A 23,877-nucleotide genomic window follows, 5' to 3' on the forward strand; every position below is an offset into this window, starting at 1 on the left:
TGCAGTATCATAAATAGCAGACTACATAATTTCGTACAAATGTACAGCAGACCACATTTACACCCTCCACACTAATAGACAAACAAGTAAACCAAAACAAAGGCAAAATATACTTGTGTTTTGTAGACTTCAAGAAAGCATTTGATTCAGTTTGGCAGGAAGGTCATTTTTTATAAACTAATAGAAAGTGGTATTGGAGGGAGAACATGATGTTATTAAATCAATGTACACTAAAAACAAATGTGCGGTTAAAATTGGCAACAAGCAAACAGACTTCTTCTCTCAGGGACTTGGAGTGAAACAGGGCTGCCCAATAAGTCCAACACTATTTAACATCTACATTAATGAATTGGCAAAAACATTAGAAGAATCGGCAGCACCTGGTCTCACCCTCTACAACACTGAAATCAAGTGTCTACTGTATGTAGATGACCTGGTGCTGCTGTCTCCCACTAAGGAGGGTCTGCTGTACGCAGATGACCTGGTGCTACTGTCTCCCACTAAGGAGGGTCTGCTGTACGCAGATGACCTGGTGCTACTGTCTCCCACTAGGGAGGGGTTACAGCAGCATCTAGATCATATGCACAGGTTCTGTCGGACCTGGGCTCTGACCGTTAATCTAAAAAATAACTAATATAATGATATTCCAAAAAAGATCTGGAAATCAGGATGACAAATATAAATCCTATTAGGACACAGTTCTATTAGAACACACCAAAAACTACACGTATCTAGAACTAAATATCAGCAACACAGGTAGCTTTCACATGGCTGTGAATGAGCTGAGAGACAAAGCAAGAAGAGCATCCTATGCCATTGAAAGAAACATTAAAATTGAAATTCCAATTAGAATCTGGCTCAAAATGTTCCAATCAGTTATAGAACCAATTGCTCTATATGGCAGCGAAGTATGGGGTCCGCTGTCTAATAATGAATTTACTAAATGGGACAAACATCCAATCCAAATACTGCATGCTGAGTTTTGCAAGAATGTATTGCAAGTGCAAAGAAAACCTTCAAATAACGCATGTAGAGCAGAATTGGGCAAAAAAAAACTCCTTGCTCGAATAGATAAAGAGCCATCAAATTTTACAACTATTCCATCACACAGCTACAATGTCAAGAGATGAAAAAAGAGAAGAGTCCCCTCAGCCAGCTGGTTCTGAGGCTCAGTTCACAAACCCAAACCAACTCCATAGAGCCTGAAGACATCACTCAGAAAATCTGGCCCAACCAAATCATCACAAAGCAAAAATAAAAATATATCACCTATTGGAAAGACACCACAAAAAAATCTAAGTAAACTTCAATGCTATTTGGCTCTAAACAGACAGTACATGGTGGCAGACTTTCTGAACACTGTGACTGATAGAAAACTGAGGAAAACACTCACTAGGTACAGACTCAGTGAGCACAGTCTGGCTATAGAGACCGGTCGTCACAGACAAACCTGGCTGCCCAGAGAGGACAGGCTGTGCTCACTCTGCTCCAGGGGAGAGGTAGAGACAGAGCTGCATTTCCTATTACACTGTGACAAATACTCAGACCTAAAGATAATTTTTCTTTCCCAAAATTATCATTCAGTACAAAGAATTTGAAACTCTAAAAGATGAAGGAAAAATAAAAAATATTTATTGGGTGAAAAGCCAAAATGTGCAGTTTTGGCAGCCAAATATGTGTCCTCCTGCCACAACCTGTGAAAAGTGCAATGTAATGTCAATAATATTTCCAATTTAGTTTTGTTTTGGCTTTCATACCATGTCATGTGGCTTCTCAGTCATGTTGAGACTGGTCTACTACCATTGCTTTAATGTATTGTTATTCTCATTAATATTGTTGTTGTAGTTGCTGTTAATGGTAATCCCATTTCCACTACTACTATTATTATTGCTGTTGGTCCCACCCTTTTTGCTATATGTATACTTTGACAATGTAAGTCATTAATCTTGCCATGTCAATAAAGTCTATTGAATTGAATTGAGAGAGAGAGAGCCCTCAGGTCCAGTTCCCTGACTTTCATTTGATAACATCTCACTGATAGAGATGGAAATAACCAGTGAAGATAGTAAGGTACAAAGTTATTTATTTCTATCTAGATCCCTTTGTCCCCCATTGACATACAGAGGTTAATAAATAAGATATTAATAGATTGTGTTTTTCAATCATTAAAAACCCCACTGGAGAGAATATCTGGCAGAGTGTAGTCATATTTGTCCTGTTCCTCATAATCAACCATTTTACATGGATGGTTTAATATGAGATTATCAGACCTGGGTTCACATACTATTTAGTATTAAGTATTTAGATATGTTTTATTTGAAAAAACAAGTAGTTGAATATATTTGGAAATACACTTGGAAAGTATTTTAAAATATTCAAATAGACTGTCTCAAATATACTCCCATGCATCTATCCCAGGTATTTGAAAATAGTATTTTGAAAAAAAGTTTTGATTCACCACATTTGAAAATACTCAAATATACAGAAAATTTGTATTTAAATAACAAATACTCAAATAAACATGTATTTGAAACCAGGTCTGGATTTCATACAGTAGGCCTACAAACAGCAAACCAGAGCTATTCCCCTGGCAGAGAGAACCAGAGCTATTCCCCTGGCAGAGAGAACCAGAGCTATTCCCCTGGCAGAGAGAACCAGAGCTATTCCCCTGGCAGAGAGAGAACCAGAGCTATTCCCCTGGCAGAGAGAACCAGAGCTATTCCCCTGGCAGAGAGAACCAGAGCTATTCCCCTGGCAGAGAGAGAACCAGAGCTATTCCCCTGGCAGAGAGAGAACCAGAGCTATTCCCCTGGCAGAGAGAGAACCAGAGCTATTCCCCTGGCAGAGAGAGAACCAGAGCTATTCCCCTGGCAGAGAGAGAACCAGAGCTATTCCCCTGGCAGAGAGAGAACCAGAGCTATTCCCCTGGCAGAGAGAGAACCAGAACTGATATTGAGGGGTGGTGCATTGCACGCACAACAGACTACTGTAACCATACCAACCAATAGCTGCTTTGGAAAAGTTGGGTGTATGTTTGGTGGGGACACATTGACATAGATATGTCCACTTTGTTTCCTATCTAAACAACATTCTCTTCATTTCGGACCACCTGTATTATTGGTTTACTTATTTTGATCATGGCTTTTTCTCAAGGCGATAAATGTGTCTGTATCACAAGACTGTTAGAAACACTACATAATTGTAATTTGCACACAGAGAATTCCTTCAGTCTTTTCCTCGTAGTTGTCAGCTGAGTACAAGCACATGTCTAGGAACTGTGACGACAATATGGTAATACACAGCTGCTGATATTATGCAGGCCTATTCATTATCTTAGTGTTCATCTCATTGGACACAGTGGGGATTATATGCTTACAGCTGGCCCCAAGATAACATGAACTGCTAGCATCCACACCAACCAGATATCATTTTATATCAGTGCTGTACACAGGTTTCAACATTCACACTTCAGAGATCATAAATGTCCTGAATTCTTCCAGCTTTAAGAAGAAAATACAACTATACAAATGTTTACAATGTGACCAATAAGAAAACCACTAGGTTCATTATTCTAAAGAGATAAAACATGTTTCTCCAGATGATGTAACACAGCAAAGGTCAAAGGTGACAACAGTCGAGTTCTGAAGGGAAATTGAGTCTTGAAGGTCCTCATGTCTGCAAGATGACTACTTGGTCCTTTGAGAATTGACAGTGGTGAAAGTTGTTCCCCTTTCCTTGTCCTCTGTTGTCCCTCACTCCCAGAGAGAGGGAGAGAGTGACGATCTATTCGTCTAGCAGCAGGCTCGCCCTTAGTTTGTCCGGAGTTGATAATCTGCCAAGAAGAGAAGACGTAACAACAATACATTAACACTCTTCTAACCATCATCACATTACCCCTGTACTGTGGCGTCACATTAACATTCAAATTAGCATTGGGGCTCTGGGTGACTGAGATACACATTGGGGTCAGGGTAGTAGTTATTATGGCTTTACAATAACTTTAGTCTTTCACTTTTCCCCCCCCCCCCCCCCCCCCCTTATCAATAAGTCAACACTGCTCTCTCTCTCACTCTATTTCTCTACCTCTTTCCCTTCCTTTCACTCTCTCTCGTTCTCTCCCTACCTCTGCTGATCACAATGAAAAGGTGATAGCCACCTTGGCATGCAGAGCAGTGTCACAGAGAACCTAATGACAGTAAGGCATCATTCAAATCCCCCTTGCCCCAGCTTCAGGAGAGAGGTAATAGATATGATAGCTGGGTTCACTGCCGGGCCGAATGGTGTGTGTGTGTCTCACCTCCACTCTGCGTTATATAGCGTACCCATGGTAAGGCCTCATAGCCACTTTTCTCAATGATCTTCAGATAGCGTACCTGAGGAGGAGCAAATAACAGTTTCAGCACATACACCACACACACACACCAGGGCCGACGTTATGGGCAGGCCTTAGGGGCCCTGGCCCGCCCTACCGGGGCCCTGGCCCACCCTACCGGGGCCCTGGCCCGCCCTTTGAAGGAGACCCGCACCGACAGAAAGTTCTCTCTGAATTTTTTTTCCGTTAATTTAATCTAATTGTCATAAGGTTCCATGACTTTGTCCACACAGGGCATCTGGACACACAAAATACATTTTGATGATTTTCATTACATTTTGGGTGTTTTATTTAACTTTTGTACACCTGTGGTGTTCCCGGTCAAAAATGACAGGTCATTAAAAATGAATTGGTGAGACTACAATTAGTGTATAAAATTGAGTTCAGGCACATGCCCATTCATCAGATGGACACACTTCCTCTCCCAGACCCCCACATGCATGTGTGTTTGAGCACACACACACCCCCCCCCCCCTCTTCTTGGCTTCCATGGCAACCCCAAACGGGAACCTTTCCCAATAGAATCTTTCGACCACGGGAACCACACCTGTTGGCATTCTCACAAACAATCGCAACATTGTTTCAATAATATATAGAACTTTTCTAGCAGCTCTGGTATATAAAGCTTTTTTGAGGCCTTGCTCACAATTCATTCTGTGGCAGCAGAATTTTTTACTCAAAAACGAGTTGTATGAGCTCAGGTCAATGAGGCCTACAGGCCATAAATAGCAAATAGAAGTTCAAAACTTGTAATGTTCACAAGATCTTAAGTTGATAAAAAGATCGAACACAACATTAGTGATAATATATGTATTATTATGGATTTATAATCATCAATAATGGGGCGGTATTTTGGACCGGGAACACAGAATTAATTAACATGAAACGAACACAACAGGAGGGTTAAAGCATCCGAGCGAGCGAAACAGCGCCCCTCTGTCTCAGTATGTGTAGACCATGTATCTGATACTGTGTGGACCAAAAGAGTAAGGCATGTCATACTATTTCTGTCCAGACAGCATCAGACACATTTATTTTTATTTATTTTATTTTTTATTTCACCTTTATTTAACCAGGTAGGCTAGTTGAGATAAAATTCTAATTTACAACTGCGACCTGGCCAAGATAAAGCAAAGCAGTGCGGCACAAACAACACAGAGTTACACATGGAATAAACAAACATACAGTCAATAATACAATAGAAAGAAAAAAAACATGGTCTAAACATAATGAGACAGAGGGAAACCATGTGTTTGATGCATTTGATACCATTTCACTCCAGCCATTACCACGAGCCCGTTCTCCTTAATTAAGGTGCCAACCAACCTCCTGTGATGCAGACCTAAGCTTGTCATCTGCCTTCCCGCCTTTAGGACAAAGACTCCCATTGTTAGGGTGGAGACATCAGCATCTCCTCATTACATACAGATCTCAGGTTTCAGCCTCTTGCGAATTGGAAAGGAAAGTTGGCAGGTACACAGTGCCCTGTTAGGACGCTGGATTGCCCTAAAGTAAATTGATGTTTGGACAAAATTATGTATTTACACCTGTAAATAAAACCATTCATAATACTTCACCGGGGAGCATGACTTAGCCACAGAGGATCATTAGCTTATTTTAGAAAAATAGCTGTGGATTGTTTTAAAATCACCAGTGAGTTTGGGAAGGCCGCAATATGGCTAGTGAACGTAACAATAGATCTAGCTGACTGAGTTGCAGCTGTCAGTGAAAAGGGTCTAAAATATGTGTGAAAATAATGTGTCTTGAGTATAATAAAAAATGTTGCATCAATTGGCGCAGCGGTCAAAGGCACCTCAGTGCTAGAGGCGTCACTACAGACCCTGGTTCGATTCCAGGCTGTATCTCAACCGGCCGTGATTGGGAGTCACATAAGGCGGCGCACAATTTGCCCAGCGATTTGCCCGGGGTTAGGCCTTCATTGTAAATAAGAATGTGTTCTCAACTGACTTGCCTAGTTAAATAAAGGTTAAATTAAACAAATATAAAAGAAGTGGATGGGTGTGAGGCGAAGATATGGCGCTTCTCTCTCCATAATACATGCATATGTAGGAAAGTGCACATTTGGCAATGTTGATTTTCTGATTGTCTTAACTCACCACATACACCACTAACAAGCTGAGTTTCAAAGTAATGTTTTCTTTGCCTCACACAAGTCAACGAAGTCAGTTTTATTTAAGTTTTTTACATCCATTGCAATGATAATTCCTCAGTATTTGAAAAATCTTTCCAACACCTCGATAATTGCCAAGACTCGGTGTGAAAGAACAAAATATCATGATCTGATGATCCCATATATCCAGTGGAAATTTAATTTACATTTTTTTTTAAAAACAGCTTTAGGCCAATGCATTTTACTTAGTTGACGATGGACGTTAAAGGCCTACTGCTGCATTTGCCAATAAGCTATCCCTGATTTCTATGCTCTCATTTCTTTAGCCGCCAATTGATCACAGTATATTAAATGTGCCCATATGGCAGAGGCTAGTGCTCTCGCCATAGTTGAATTTGAAATTGTACATTTGTATCATTTTACTTCAGATTTTTATGATTAACCACCTGACTATGATATTGAGAAACAAAAAACTTTATTATTGCAATGAAACTGTTCCACGAAAATGTGCATATATAAAAATAATCATAACTGGCACCCAGATCGGTAAAAATGGTAGGATAAATTGTAAGCTTCCCCAAACTTTAAACTCACAAGCTGCCTATTGCATTTCCTATTACACCCCTTGAAAAAATGGTAAAACGCAAGCGCGTGCACACAGGGGTTCCCGTAAAAAAACATGCATGCCTATGGAAATCAAAGGCCCGTCCAACTGATTCGTTCTGGGGCACGCTCTGACACACGCACACGTGAGTCAGCTCCTTCCAGCCTATATGCACTATTCGATGGAACTCATACCTGGCTCTACAAGGCTCCACTTTGATAAACATAGATTTAAGGGATCGGTTAGCTTACCTGGATACCAGATACAGTGAAATAGGGGATCTCAAAGTTGACAGTGATGGGCCTTCTCCCCTCCAACTCAGTACTCTCCACACTAGGCAGACCAAAGTGAGCCCTCATCATGTACTCTTTCCCCCCCTGTTCAAACATAGAAACACACACAGGTATGAGGTTTATTGGAAAACTGGAGCATTTCTCTTCGTTAAGGTTCTTTGTTATGTTGTGAACTACACTACATTCCCCACTTTGCTGCTATAACAGCCTCCACTTTCTGGGAAGGCGTTCCACTAGATGTTTGAACATTGCTGCGGGGACTTGCTTCCATTCAGCCACAAGAGCATTAGTGAGGTCAGGCAATTAGGCCTGGCTCGCAGTCGGCGTTCCAATTCATCCCAAAGGTGTTCGATGGGGTTGAGGTCAGGGCTCTGTGCAGGCCAGTCAGTCAAGTTCTTCCACACCGATCTCAACAAAACAATTCTGTATGTACCTCGCTTTGTGCATGGGGGCATTGTCATGCTGAAACAGGAAAGGGCCTTCTCCAAACTGTTGCCACAAAGTTGGAAGCACAGAATTGTGTAGAATGTTATGTATGCTGTAGCGTTAAGATTTCCCTTCACTGGAACTAAGGGGCCCGAACCATGAAAAACAACCCAGACCATTATTCTTCCTCCACCAAACATTACAGTTGGCACTATGCATTCAGGCAGGTAGTGTTCTCCTGGCATCCGCCAAACCCAGATTCGTCTGTCAGACTGCCAGATGATGAAGCGTGAATCATCAATCCAGAGAACGCGTTTCCACTACTCCAGAGTCCAATGGCGGCGACCTTTGCACCACTCCAGCCGACGCTTGGCATTGCGCATGGTGATCTTAGGCTTGTGTGCGGCTGCTCGGCCATGGAAACCCATTTCATGAAACTCCTGATGAACAGTTATTGTGCTGACGTTACTTCCAGTGGCAGTTTGGAACACGGTAGTGAGTGTTGCTTCAGCACTCGGCGGTCCCGTTCTGTGAGATTGTGTAGCCTACCATTTCGCGGCTGAGCTGTTGTTGCTCCTAAACGTTTCCACTTCACAATAACAGCACTTACAGTTGACCAGGGCAGCTCTAGCAGGGCAGACATTTGATTAACTGACTTGTTGGAAAGGTTGCATCCTATGACGGTGCCACATTGAAAGTCACTGAGCTCTTCAGTAAGGCCATTCTACTGCCAAATGTTTGTCTGTGGAGATTGCATGGCTGTGTGCTCGATTTTATACACCTGTTAGCAACAGGTGTGCCTGAAGTAGCCGAGTCCACTAATTTGAAGGAGTGTCCACATACTTTTGTATATATAGTGTACTTTATAGTGCACTGTAAACCGAACAAATGGCCCGTTGAAGCCAAACCCCTCCCTACCTGATCTTATCACAATAAAGCTAGCCAGGCCATGCAGTCATATTAAAACACTCCTCACGTCTGTACTGGTGCAGGATACATCAACAGTGCACTTCCTTGTTAGGTAAACAACTACAAGATGACCTGAATGGAGGTACAAATCACATGATTGTGGGAGCACCTCCTCTAAGAGTATGAATTAGGCTGTTTGAGAAGGTTGGAATCCCAAGCAACCTGCCAACACACAGTTTGAAGTACAATATCAACACAGCTACTGTAGTAGGTCAAAGCTGTGTGGTGGAAAACCTTGGTAGAGCATGGTTGGAATAGTCATTGTGGTGCTCATGTGAATTTCCTTTCTTTTTCAGCTTCAGACCAATGCCTACTTCTCACTTAAAAAACATATTTTTTTGTTTTTAATAAACACAGTCTCCTGCGACACATCACCAATACCACCTCCACACACAGTTATTTGTTTAAACTGTCCATGCGGCTCTTTTGTTTCTCAGAGGCAGGAAGGATGTGGTTTTACAGCAGCAGAGAGAGTTGACAGAGTCATGCTGAATGTAATGTTAATATTTAGGCCATGGGGTTGAGTAAAGAATGCTTGTCAGTCTTTATCAATATGAAGTGTTTTCTCTAGCTGTTATCAGACATAACTCGTCTAACCTCCCCGGGATTCTTCTGGTGGCGGTGTAAAAACATCAGAAAATGTGCTGCTTCCTGTGAGAATACTGTAGCCTTCAGAATCTGTTAATGGATAAGACCGCATGTTTACCATTTAGTTACTATTTAGTCAATAACAGAGAAGGCTGGTGTGAGGAGCTATAGGAGGAAGACGGGCTCATTGTAATGGCTGGAATGGAATCAATGGAACGGCATATGGAAATCGCGTTTGACTCCATTCCATTTACTCCATTCCAGCTATTACAATGAGCTCGTCCTCCAATAGCTCCTCCCACCAGCCGCTCCTGGTCAATAATTACCATAGTATGGTTTTGAAGAGTACAACTGTGTGAGGGTGGATTGAACAAAATAGTATCTTAAACACATGGCTACTGTTACATGGGTGGTATGGGTGGTCCCAGCGGGAATCGAACCCACAACCCTTAGTATTTCAAGCGCCATGCTCTACCGACTAAGCCACACAGGACCTATGCTATGGATTTCACATGACTGCATCTGTTGGTCACAGATACCTTTAAAAAAAAATGGGCCTCACAATGGACCTCAGAAGTTGGTGGCAGCTTATGGTAGAGAAATTAACATTAAATTCTCTGGCAACAGCTCTGGTGGACATTCCTGGTGGACAGGGATGTAAACAAATTTGTGCACAAAATATGAGAGAAATTAGCTTTTTGTGGGAATGAAACATTTCTGGGATCTTTTATTTCACCTCATGAAACATGAGACCAACACTTTACATTTTTGTTCAGGGTAGTAATGTTTAGTTCATCTCAGTGACATTAGCTACTTACAGGGAAGGATTTGATGTTCCACTGCACCACGCTCTTCTCAGGAAGATACTTGCAGCTGCCTGTGCTCGTCTTGAATTTGGGCGAGTCGGCATCGCTGGGCACAGGTACCATGATGGCCACATTGTTGGCAGTGGAGCGACTCTTAAACTGACTCCTGGCCTGTAGGGTGGAGGTGAAAGGTCAAAAGGTCACAGGGTTACCAGCAGAGACGTGCAATGCTAGTGATGGAAAGAAAGGATACAGTCATCAAGAAGAAACACAGAGGTTATTGTATGAAGACTTCCTTGCTCAATGATTAACTCATAGCATCTAAAGTTAAAGGTTGAGGAAACAGTCCCAACCCAAACATTGTCCCACATTGCAGCCAGGGTTCATAGGAAAGCCAATGTTGGAGCCATGCTAAAACACAGCGGATGATGGTGGACATCCTTTACCTTAACCTTGATCTCCACTCGGCTGTGGGAGAACTTCTCAATCACACTCTCAATCCATATCAGAGGCTTCACCTGGCAGACAGAGAAGAGGAGAGAAGGTTAACATGGAGCAAAGGAGATGTGTGTGTGTGCGTGTGTGTGTGTGTGTGTGTGTGTGTGTGTGTGTGTGTGTGTGTGTGTGTGTGTGTGTGTGTGTGTGTGTGTGTGTGTGTGTGTGTGTGTGTGTGTGTGTGTGTGTGTGTGTGTGTGTGTGTTCTGCTGACCGTGGTGTTGAGGCGGTAGGACATGAGCTCGGACTCTCCGTCGGGGGGGATGAAGGAGATGGTGCGGTCGTTCTCGAAGCGGGACAGACGGACACATTGATGGAACTTGACATCCTCCAGCTCTACCGTCTTACATTTCTCTCCTGACAGGACAGGTAAGGGGGCGGGGTTATTGTAAAGGCTATGTCCTAATACACAACGCCTGACAGGTGCACAGGTGCAAAATATCCATAGCAGTCCATAGAAGTTTTCCAGTCTCAGTTCAAGTGCTGTACAGTCTTATTATCTCGGATACTAAATAGTGTCCTGTAGGTTCCATTGTCATCCTTCCTGATCAGAAAACACACAGTGACACTGTACACACCACTGTTTCTTCTGCGTAGGTACTTTATAAAGAGTTCAATCGATCATAGCTGTTATAAGAGAAAGTTTTGGAAGAACATCCACTTCAGGAGTGGGTTAGAAAACAATGACCTGGCAATGTGGCTGTGTACTGTGGTGAGCAAGCCTAATGTTCCCGTTGTTTTCCTGAATACATAGAAAAAGGCCCAGCAGAGCTGCTGTTAAAAGCTCTTCATGACTCTGGGCCCCACATGAACCCAGGTAGAATGAACCCTGTCCACACCAAGGTGACTGAGTTTGACCGAGTGTGTGTGTGTGTGTGTGTGTGTGTGTGTGTGTGTGTGTGTGTGTGTGTGTGTGTGTGTGTGTGTGTGTGTGTGTGTGTGTGTGTGTGTGTGTGTGTGTGTGTGTGTGTGGGTGGGTGTGTGTGTGTGTGTGTGGGTGGGTGTATGTGTGTGTGTGCGTGACATTTCAACGCACACAAAGCCCCATCCTCCAGGGAGAGCTAGCGTCTAGTCTTTGGAGATCAGAGACCTAGCAGGCCTATCAGATCATTACATCCCAGCAGGTTAGCCCTTTGGAGCGCTACTCTCCCCAATATACTGTAAGTGTGGTCCCCCTGGTAGCATCATTACTGAGAGATTGTGGAACGGTCAAAAAGGAGGCACAGTCGGTCATGTTCGGGCTCTAAGGGGGTGGAGGGAGAGAGAGATGCCAGACGTAGAAGGGTTTAGGTTATCACACTGTCCCCTGTGGTTCACAATCTCCCGAACATGGCAACAGAACAGTCATGTGTCCATATCACAGAAATTAATCCTGTGTTTTATTCGTTTTCACAATTTGATCTGTTTCAGCTCTCATATCTCTCAAAGCCTACTTCAAAACTCTCCCTGTAAGCTGTAAGCTCATGTGATTTTCTTTCCTTTATGTATCATTAGCATGATTTCCCTATACCCAGATTTGACTGCCCTGACTCTCCAACAGTATCTTCTTCATGTGTAGTGACATTAACAGGCTTTGACCAGAAGAGGGTGCTGTTTAACCCACACAAGGCTGTTTACATGTAGCAAGCCAGGACAGACACATTAATAAAGATGACTTCGTAATCAAAACACACCTTTATGGTTAGGAATTACTTGTCCCAAATTTAGATTTTAGTAGGATCCCTTGAGGGCATACATACATATGCATGTTATGCAAAAACAAAGTGCAATATACATTTTGGGAGAATAGTTAATGTCACTTCTTCCTCTGATTATGGGAAAGAGAAAGGGGGATACCTAGTCAGTTGTCCAACTGAATGTATTCAACTGAAATGTGTCTTCTGCATTTAACCCAAACCCTCTGAATCAGAGAGGTGCAGAGGTGCAGCCTTAATCCACATCCATGGTGCCCAGGGAACAGTGGGTTAACTGCCTTCCTCAGGGGCAGAATTACAGATTTTTACCTTGTCAGCTCGAGGATTCAACCCAGCAACCTTCCGGTTACTGGCCCAACACTCTAACCACTAAGCTACCTGCCGCAATTTTATTTATTTTTATTTATTTAACTAGGCAAGTCAGTTAAGAACAAATTCATATTTTCAATGACGGCCTAGGAACAGTGGGTTAACTGCCTTGTTCAGGGGCAGAATGACAGATTTTCACCTCGTCAGCTCGGGGATTCGATCTTGCAACCTTCCAACGCTCTAACCACTACGCTACCTGCCACCCCAATAGGGAGAGTGCAGAAGCCCATTTTGCATTCTCATGTTTATCTATCCATTATTTGTAGGAGTATTTTTATTTTCCAGACATGCCACTTCACTTCCAGGCCGTAGGCTGCATGTGAGGAGCCGTTCATCTTTCATCTGCCGAAAGCAGCAGTAGCCTGGGGGAGGGATTAGCACCGGGGCCAGACCAGGGAAGAGTAATCCACCAGACGCCCCACAACCAGGGCACATGAGGGGGGAGACCAGGGACGGAGAATGGGGGCAGTGGAGGCAGAGGGGTGGAGGTAGGGATGGGAGGCAGGAGGTATGGAGTTAGTTGGGCAGGATTGGGAACAAACTAAGATATTGAAGGGTGAGGATTTGGGCATGGAAGGTAATTGTCCATATTACCTGTGACCACATCTCTCCAGAGATGAAGAGTCCAATTATTTGGGTTGGGGACCTTGCACTGGCTATGATTGTCCTTACCTTTTGGTGTGTGTCTGTGTACTTGTGAGTCAGTTTGTGTGTATACTGTGTACAGCATAGCCACGGGAAGATATTGAGTTGGGTGTATAAAAATCCCTTTATAATAACGTATTCTATTATCCTATTTGCCTAGTGGCATACAGTTCAGAAGAAGACTTTTTAGGATGGGGCAAAAATCTTAGCAGGGTCCGGAAAATATGGCCTTTTATAAAAGCATTTCAAGAGACTTTTGTAACACTGCTAGCTTAGTTTAAAGTTTTTTAACTCCAAGCACAGATAGGACATTAATTATGCAAACACATCTCTTTTTTTATTGTGGCATGGCGTCAGTGAGATTCAAAACCTGATCTTCTGCTCTCTATACATGGAATTAGTCCACTGTGCCACTAGCATGGAGCTAGCCTGCCATGTTTTCTTAACTCATACATAGCTGTTAATTTTTGTCTATTCAAACAGACCCCATTTCAAAGGAAACAAGCACTCATTAAGATCAGGTGTGGCCAACACACATAGCATTCTTAGAACGTTCTTTGAATGTTACTAAAGTTTTCTTAATGTTCTGAGAACAGGACTTTAAATTGCACCGTGAAGAAACCTGCAGAAAATGTTATACTAAAATTCCAACAGAAGAACGTTTTTTCTTAACGTTCTCTGAACAGTTTGAGAACATTACTTTAAAACGAACCATGACAAAACCTGTAGGAAACGTTATGGGAAGGTTGTATGCAAAATAACCATTGGACAATCACGCTCTCACCAAGCTCTAAGAAACATATCGTTTTCAGAACGTTATGTGCTAGCTGGGTTCTATGGATTCTATTTCTATGGTCACAATGCAACAAACTGTTTATTTGAAATCAAAGACTCAATCATGGACACTCTTACTGACAGTTGTGGCTGCTTTGTGTGATGTATTGTTGTCTCTACCTTCTTGCCCTTTGTGCTGTTGTCTGTGCCCAATAATGTTTGTACCATGTTTTGTACTGCTAGCATGTTGTGTTGCTACCATGTTGTTATGTTGCTACCATGCTGTGTTGTTGTCTTAGGTCTCTCTTTATGTAGTGTTGTTGTCTCTCTTGTTGTGATGTGTTTTGTCCTATATTTATATTGTATTTATTTACATTTTTAATCCCAGGCCCCCGTCCCTGCAGGAGGCCTTTTGCCTTTTGGTAGTCTGTCATTGTAAATAAGAATTTGTTCTTTACTGACTTGCCTAGTTAAATAGATGTTAAATAAAATACAAAATAAATAAAATGTTGGTGCATGTGCTGCCCAGATTCAGTCAGTGTTCAGACAGGTGTAATTATTCAATTTTGAAAACATTATTTAAATGTATTGTGTGGGGGGGGGGGGGGGGGGGGGGGGGGGGATACTGCACCACCCCTACTGCCCACGGCTATGGTGTACAGACATTATACTGGAGGTGTTTATACTCACGTCCTGTGATTTCAAAGAGCACTTTGTCGTTGAGGCCCAGTCTGAGTTCAGGCATCCCAGACAGGACCACCTTGAGCTTGATGCTGCCAACGATCTCACTACGCAGGACACTGCCGGTAGCACTCACCTACAGAGATGGTTACAGACAGGGAAAAACGTGACAATATATTTTTCAACTCTAAACTAGCTGTTATTGGCAGAGAGTTTTGGAACTCTCTTTGTTAATAGAGTCTATTTACTAATTTACCACTGGTGATGTCACCAGGCAGGCCAAAACTTAATCCCACTAAAACAGGCTGAAAATGAAGGGGGTCTTTTCAAAGAGCTCTTCCACTAAAGGACATTATCATTATTTTCACAATTTCACAGTATTATTCCAACCTCATTGTTTGGAAATATACACTACCTTTCAAAAGTCTGGGGTCACTTAGAAATGTCTTTGTTTTTAAAAGAAAAGCACATTTTTTGTCCATTAAAATAACATCAAATTGATCAGAAATACAGTGTAGACATTGTAAATGTTATAAATGACTATTGTAGCTGGAAACGGCTGATTTTATTGCTTCTTTTAACAGTTTTCAGCTGTACTAACATACAGCAAAAGGGTTTTCTAATGATCAATTAGCCTTTTAAAATTATAAATTTGGATTAGCTAACACAACGTGCCATTGGAACACAGGAGTGATGGTTGCTGATAATGGGCCTGTCACGATCGTCTTGACTTTGTAGAGAGGACCAAAACGCAGCGTGTGAGAAATACATTCTTCTTTTATTTGAGAAGAGCAACGAACTAAACAAAACAACAAACTGACGACCGTGAAGCTATATAAACAGAAATGGTGCTTACACTGACCACTACACACTGACATAGACAATTACCCACAAATGCATGATGCCCATGGCTGCCTTAAATATGGCTCCCAATCAGAGACAAACGAAAGACATCTGTCTCTGATTGAGAACCACTCAGGCAACCATAGACATACCTAGACACATTCACTCAACCATAAACATACCTAGAAACATTAACTCAACCATAGACATATCTAGAAACATTCACTCAACACAAACTCATACACTACACCCAACACCCCCTTTACCATATAACCACCCAAAACGACAAAACACAAACATTCCCCATGTCACACCCTGACCTAACTAAAATAATAAAGAAAACAAAGAATACTAAGGCCAGGGCGTGACATAACCCCCCCCTTAAGGTGCGAACTCCGGGCGCACCAGCATAAAGTCTAAGGGAGGGTCTGGGTGGGCGTCTGTCCACGGTGGCGGCTCTGGCACTGGTCGTGGTCCCCACCCCACCATAGTCACTACCCGCTTTCGTAGCCTCCTCCAAATGGCCACCCTCCACATTAACCCCACTGGATTAAGGGGCAGCACCGGACTAAGGGGCAGCACCGGACTAAGGGGCAGCACCGGACTAAGGGGCAGCACCGGACAAAGGGGCAGCACCGGACTAAGGGGCAGCACCAGGATAAGGGGCAGCACCAGGATAAGGGGCAGCACCAGGATAAGGGGCAGCTCCGGACTGAGGGACGGCAGCTCCGGACTGAGGGACGGCAGCTCCGGACTGAGGGACGGATCCTGGCTGGATGACGGCTCTGGCGGATCCTGGCTGGACGGCTCTGGCGGATCCTGGCTGGACGGCTCATGGCTGGCTGACGGATCTGGCTGCTCATGGCTGGCTGACGGATCTGGCTGCTCATGGCTGGCTGACGGATCTGGCTGCTCATGGCTGGCTGACGGATCTGGCTGCTCATGGCTGGCTGACGGATCTGGCCGCTCATGGCTGGCTGACGGATCTGGCCGCTCATGGCTGGCTGACGGATCTGGCCGCTCATGGCTGGCTGACGGATCTGGCCGCTCATGGCTGGCTGACGGATCTGGACGCTCATAGCTGGCTGACGGATCTGGACGCTCATGGCTGGCTGACGGCTCTGGACGCTCATGGCTGGCTGACGGCTCTGGCAGATCCTGTCTGGCTGGCGGCTCTGGCAGATCCTGTCTGGTTGGCGGCTCTGGCAGATCCTGTCTGGTTGGCGGCTCTGGCAGATCCTGTCTGGTTGGCGGCTCTGGCAGATCCTGTCTGGTTGGCGGCTCTGGCAGATCCTGTCTGGTTGGCGGCTCTGGCAGATCCTGTCTGGTTGGCGGCTCTGGCAGATCCTGTCTGGTTGGCGGCTCTGGCAGATCCTGACTGACGAACGGCTCTAGCGGCTCCTGACTGACTAACGGCTCTGACGGCTCGGGACAGACGGGCGGCTCTAATGGCTCGGGACAGACGGATGGCTCAGACGGCGCTGGGCAGACGGATGGCTCAGACGGCGCTGGGGAGACGGATGGCTCAGACGGCGCTGGGGAGACGGATGGCTCAGACGGCGCTGGGGAGACGGATGGCTCAGACGGCGCTGGGGAGACGGATGGCTCAGACGGCGCTGGGGAGACGGATGGCTCAGACGGCGCTGGGGAGACGGATGGCTCAGACGGCGCTGGGGAGACGGATGGCTCAGACGGCGCTGGGGAGACGGATGGCTCAGATGGCGCTGGGCAGACGGATGGCTCTGGCCGGATGAGGCGCACTGTAGGCCTGGTGCATGGTGCCGGAACTGGAGGCACCGGGCTAAGGACACGCACCTTCAGGCTAGTGCGGGGAGAAGGAACAGGGCATACTGGACCCTGGGGACGCACATTAGGCCTAGTGCGTGGTGCCGGAACTGGTGGTACCGGGCTGGGGACACGCATCTCAGGGCTAGTGTGGGGAGCAGCAACAGGATGCACAGGACTCTGGAGACGCACAGGAGGCTTGGTGCGTGGTGCCGGAATTGGTGGTACCGGGCTGGAGACACGCACCATAGGGCGAGTGCGTGGAGGAGGAACAGGGCTCTGGAGACACACTGGAAGCCTGTTGCGTGGTGTAGGCACTGGTGGAACTGGACTGGGGCGGGGAGGTGGCGCCGGAAATACCGGACCGTGCAGGCGTACTGGCTCCCTTGAGCACCGAGCCTGCCCAACCTTACCTGGTTGAATGCTCCCCGTCGCCCGACCAGTGCGGGGAGGTGGAATAACCCGCACCGGGCTGTGTAGGCGAACCGAGAACACCATGCGTAAGGCTGGTGCCATGTATGCCGGCCCGAGGAGACGCACTGGAGACCAGACGCGTTGAGCCGGCTTCATGGCACCTGGCTCAATGCCCAATCTAGCCCTACCAGTGCGGGGAGGTGGAATAACCCGCACCGGGCTATGAACACGTACAGGAGACACCGTGCGCTCTACTGCGTAACACGGTGTTCGCCCGTACTCCCGCTCTCCACGGTTAGCCTGGGAAGTGGGCGCAGGTCTCCTACCTGCCCTCGGCCCACTACCTCTAAGCCCCCCCCCAAGAATTTTTTTGGGCTGACTCACAGGCTTCCTACCGCGTCGTCGTGCTGCCTCCATTCGCCGGTATCCCTCCTCGCACTGCGCCAGAGAATCCGGCACTCGCCCTGGGTCGATCGCCCACCTGTCGATCTCCTCCCACGTAGTGTAGTCCAGATTACGCTCCCATTGCCATTCCTCCTTGCGCTGCTCCTGTTGCCGCTTATCACGCTGCTTGATCCCGCATTGGTGGGTAATTCTGTCACGATCGTCTTGACTTTGTAGAGAGGACCAAAACGCAGCGTGTGAGAAATACATTCTTCTTTTATTTGAGAAGAGCAACGAACGAAACAAAACAACAAACTGACGACCGTGAAGCTATATAAACAGAAATGGTGCTTACACTGACCACTACACACTGACATAGACAATTACCCACAAATGCATGATGCCCATGGCTGCCTTAAATATGGCTCCCAATCAGAGACAAATTTTATTTATTTTTTTATTTTTTATTTCACCTTTATTTAACCAGGTAGGCAAATTGAGAACACGTTCTCATTTACAATTGCGACCTGGCCAAGATAAAGCAAAGCAGTTCGATACATACAACAACACATAGTTACACATGGAGTAGAACAAACATACAGTCAATAATACAGTGAAAAAATAAGTCTATATACAATGTGAGCAAGTGAGGTGAGATAAGGGAGGTGAAGGCAAACAAAATATATATAAAAATAAATAAAAATATAAAAAGGCCATGGTGGCGAAGTAAATACAATATAGCAAGTTAAAAAAACACTGGAATGGTTGGTTTGCAGTGGAAGAAAGTGCAAAGTAGAGATAGAAATAATGGGGTGCAAAGGAGCAAAAATAAATAAATGAATACAGTAGGTAAAGAGGTAGTTGTTTGGGCTAAATTATAGATAGGCTATGTACAGGTGCAGTAATCTATGAGCTGCTCTGACAGCTGGTGCTTAAAGCTAGTGAGGGAGATAAGTGTTTCCAATTTCAGAGATTTTTGTAGTTCGTTCCAGTCATTGGCAGCAGAGAACTGGAATGAGAGGCGGCCAAAGGAAGAATTGGTTTTGGGGGTGACCAGAGAGATATACCTGCTGGAGCGCGTGCTACATGTAGGTGCTGCTATGGTGACCAGCGAGCTGAGATAAGGGGGGACTTTACCTAGCAGGGTCTTGTAGATGACCTGGAGCCAGTGGGTTTGGCGACGAGTATGAAGCGAGGGCCAGCCAACGAGAGTGTACAGGTCGCAGTGGTGGGTAGTGTAAGGGGCTTTGGTGACAAAACGGATGGCACTGTGATAGACTGCATCCAATTTATTGAGTAGGGTATTGGAGGCTATTTTGTAAATGACATCACCGAAGTCGAGGATTGGTAGGATGGTCAGTTTTACAAGGGTATGTTTGGCAGCATGAGTGAAGGATGCTTTGTTGCGGAATAGGAAGCCAATTCTAGATTTAACTTTGGATTGGAGATGTTTGATGTGAGTCTGGAAGGAGAGTTTACAGTCTAACCAGACACCTAGGTATTTGTAGTTGTCCACATATTCTAAGTCAAAGCCGTCTAGAGTAGTGATGTTGGACAGGCGGGCAGGTGCAGGCAGCGATCGGTTGAAGAGCATGCATTTAGTTTTACTTGTATTTAAGAGCAATTGGAGGCCACGGAAGGAGAGTTGTATGGCATTGAAGCTCGCCTGGAGGGTTGTTAACACAGTGTCAAAAGAAGGGCCAGAAGTATACAGAATAGTGTCGTCTGCGTAGAGGTGGATCAGAGACTCACCAGCAGCAAGAGCGACATCATTGATGTATACAGAGAAGAGAGTCGGTCCAAGAATTGAACCCTGTGGCACCCCCATAGAGACTGCCAGAGGCCCGGACAACAGACCCTCCGATTTGACACACTGAACTCGATCAGAGAAGTAGTTGGTGAACCAGGCGAGGCAATCATTAGAGAAACCAAGGCTGTCGAGTCTGCCGATGAGGATGTGGTGATTGACAGAGTCAAAAGCCTTGGCCAGGTCAATGAATACGGCTGCACAGTATTGTTTCCTATCGATGGCGGTTAAGATATCGTTTATGACCTTGAGCGTGGCTGAGGTGCACCCATGACCAGCTCTGAAACCAGATTGCATAGCGGAGAAGGTATGGTGGGATTCGAAATGGTCGGTAATCTGTTTGTTAACTTGGCTTTCGAAGACCTTAGAAAGGCAGGGTAGGATAGATATGGGTCTGTAGCTGTTTGGGTTAAGAGTGTCCCCCCCTTTGAAGAGGGGGATAACCGCAGCTGCTTTCCAATCTTTGGGAATCTCAGACGACACGAAAGAGAGGTTGAAAAGGCTAGTAATAGGGGTGGCAACAATTTCAGCAGATAGTTTTAGAAAGAAAGGGTCCAGATTATCTAGCCCAGCTGATTTGTAAGGGTCCAGATTTTGCAGCTCTTTCAGAACATCAGCTGACTGTATTTGGGAGAAAGAGAAATGGGGAAGGCTTGGGCGAGTTGCTGTGGGGGGTGCAGTGCTGTTGACCGGGGTAGGGGTAGCCAGGTGGAAAGCATGACCAGCCGTAGAAAAATGCTTATTGAAATTCTCAATTATAGTGGATTTGTCGGTGGTGACAGTGTTTCCTATCTTCAGTGCAGTTGGAAGCTGGGAGGAGGTGTTCTTATTCTCCATGGACTTTACAGTGTCCCAGAACTTTTTTGAGTTTGTGTTGCAGGAAGCAAATTTCTGCTTGAAAAAGCTAGCCTTGGCTTTTCTAACTGCCTGTGTATATTGGTTCCTAGCTTCCCTGAAAAGTTGCATATCACGGGGGCTGTTCGATGCTAATGCAGAACGCCATAGGATGTTTTTCTGTTGGTTAAGGGCAGTCAGGTCAGGAGAGAACCAAGGGCTATATCTGTTCCTGGTTCTAAATTTCTTGAATGGGGCATGCTTATTCAAGATGGTGAGGAAGGCATTTAAAAAAAATATCCAGGCATCCTCTACTGACGGGATAAGATCAATATCCTTCCAGGATACCTCGGCCAGGTCGATTAGAAAGGCCTGCTCGCTGAAGTGTTTCAGGGAGCGTTTGACAGTGATGAGTGGAGGTCGTTTGACCGCTGACCCATTACGGATGCAGGCAATGAGGCAGTGATCGCTGAGATCTTGGTTGAAAACAGCAGAGGTGTATTTGGAGGGCAAGTTGGTTAGGATGATATCTATGAGGGTACCCGTGTTTACGGAATTGGGGTGGTACCTGGTAGGTTCATTGATAATTTGTGTGAGATTGAGGGCATCAAGCTTAGATTGTAGGATGGCTGGGGTGTTAAGCATGTTCCAATTTAGGTCGCCTAGCAGCACGAGCTCTGAAGATAGATGGGGGGCAATCAGTTCACATATGGTGTCCAGAGCACAGCTGGGGGCAGAGGGTGGTCTATAGCAGGCGGCAACGGTGAGAGACTTGTTTTTAGAGAGGTGGATTTTTAAAAGTAGAAGTTCAAATTGTTTGGGAACAGACCTGGATAGTAAAACAGAACTCTGCAGGCAATCTTTGCAGTAGATTGCAACACCGCCCCCTTTGGCCGTTCTATCTTGTCTGAAAATGTTGTAATTAGGGATGAAAATGTCAGAATTTTTGGTGGTCTTCCTAAGCCAGGATTCAGACACGGCTAAAACATCCGGGTTGGCAGAGTGTGCTAAAGCAGTGAACAAAACAAACTTAGGGAGGAGGCTTCTAATGTTAACATGCATGAAACCAAGGCTATTACGGTTACAGAAGTCATCAAAAGAGAGCGCCTGGGGAATAGGAGTGGAGCTAGGTACTGCAGGGCCTGGGTTCACCTCTACATCACCAGAGGAACAGAGGAGAAGTAGGATAAGGGTACGGCTAAAAGCTATGAGAATTGGTCGTCTAGAACGTCTAGAACAGAGAGTAAAAGGAAGTTTCTGGGGGCGATAAAATAGCTTCAAGGAATAATGTACAGACAAAGGTATGGCAGGATGTGAATACAGTGGAGGTAAACCTAGGTATTGAGTGATGATGAGAGAGATATTGTCTCTAGAAACATCATTGAAACCAGGTGATGTCATCGCATATGTGGGTGGTGGAACTGAAAGGTTGGATATGGTATAGTGAACAGGGCTAGAGGCTCTACAGTGAAATAAGCCAATAAACACTAAACAGAACAGCAATGGACAAGGCATATTTACATTAAGGAGAGGCATGCTTAATCGAGTGATCATAAGGGTCCAGTGAGTAGAGGTTGGTTGGGGTCACGGCGATCCAGACAGCTGGCCGGGTAGATGGCTATCGGTAGTAAGATAGCATAGGATGGAAGTCTATTTTTTTAATTTTTTTTTAGACACCTCGTGCGTTTCCGTCGGTAGATTAGTGGGGTTCCGTGTAGTAGAGGGGATCAATCCAATTGGCAAAATAGATATAGTGACCCAAGAAAAATTGTCCGATATACTTATTCAGATAGCAGCCGATAAGACAGCTAACGATTAGCGGGCCCCAGATGAGCGTTCAGGTAACGTTGCGATGGAGGTGCCAGTTGGATAACTCCCTCGGGCAGATAATGTCGGCAGTCAGTCGTGAAGGCCCGATGGGGCTCCGCATCTGCAGCAACAACAACAACAAAAAAAACGGGTCCGGATAGGTGACTGTAGCCCAGGAATGGCTGATGGAACTCCTCAGCTGGCTAGCTTCGGAATAATTTAAGTTTGCTCCGGGATCGACGTAAGCCAATAGTCACACGGTTTGCAGCTAGCTAGCTGCGAAATCAAGGTGCAAACGTCCAGAGCCTGCGGCTGAAATCCGGGGACACTGAGAAAAATAGGCCCGGTATGCTCCGGTCCGAGTCGCGTTGCACAAAAGTGTCGATAGATTATCGAGCTGAAGGAATAGCTGAAGACCACAACGTGGGCAGCTGAAACACCAACGCTAGCCAGCAAACCGGCTAACTTCTGGGCAGCTTCAGATCAGCTACTGGCTAGCTTCTAGTTAGCTTCTGGGTAGCTTCCGGCTAGCTTCTGGCTAGTTTCGGCCGGCTTCTGGTTAGCCTCTGGCTAGCTACCACTGTGGATTTTCAGATTTGAGGTAAATAATACTTTTTTTTGTAATTGGTGAGGCGGGTTGCAGGAAAGCTTTTGTAGTTGAGTTCTTGGATAATAAAATATATAAAGATATGCGAAGAAAGGTGTAAATATATATGTATACAGGACACGACAATACGAGGACAAAAAAAGACGTCTGAACTGCTATGCCATCTTGGAACGGATGAAAGACATCTGTCTCTGATTGAGAACCACTCAGGCAACCATAGACATACCTAGACACATTCACTCAACCATAGACATACCTAGAAACATTAACTCAACCATAGACATATCTAGAAACATTCACTCAACACAAACTCATACACTACACCCAACACCCCCTTTACCATATAACCACCCAAAACGACAAAACACAAACATTCCCCATGTCACACCCTGACCTAACTAAAATAATAAAGAAAACAAAGAATACTAAGGCCAGGGCGTGACAGGGCCTCTGTATGCCTATGTAGATATTCCATAAAAAATCAGCCGTTTACAGCTGCAATAGTCATTTACAACATTAACAATGTCTACACTGTATTTCTGATCAA

General features: G+C 45.1%; 1 protein-coding gene across 1 annotated transcript in view; it reads right to left on the reverse strand.

The window, feature by feature from the left end:
- Positions 1-2,841: 2,841 nt before the first annotated feature.
- LOC120055035 (AP-1 complex subunit mu-2-like) overlaps positions 2,842-23,877 on the reverse strand; it is a 41,544-nt gene continuing 20,508 nt past the window's right edge. Inside the window, exons 6-12 of the mRNA XM_039002887.1 lie at positions 14,857-14,983; positions 10,899-11,041; positions 10,636-10,707; positions 10,202-10,360; positions 7,359-7,484; positions 4,298-4,373; positions 2,842-3,832 (exon numbers count right to left, since the gene is read on the reverse strand). Of these exons, the coding sequence (XP_038858815.1) occupies positions 3,810-3,832; positions 4,298-4,373; positions 7,359-7,484; positions 10,202-10,360; positions 10,636-10,707; positions 10,899-11,041; positions 14,857-14,983 (726 nt within the window). The 3' untranslated portion in view covers positions 2,842-3,809. The remainder of the gene's footprint in view (positions 3,833-4,297; positions 4,374-7,358; positions 7,485-10,201; positions 10,361-10,635; positions 10,708-10,898; positions 11,042-14,856; positions 14,984-23,877) is intronic.

Source organism: Salvelinus namaycush, chromosome 10 (genome assembly GCF_016432855.1).
Source record: "Salvelinus namaycush isolate Seneca chromosome 10, SaNama_1.0, whole genome shotgun sequence".
Classification (NCBI taxonomy): Eukaryota; Metazoa; Chordata; class Actinopteri; order Salmoniformes; family Salmonidae; genus Salvelinus; species Salvelinus namaycush.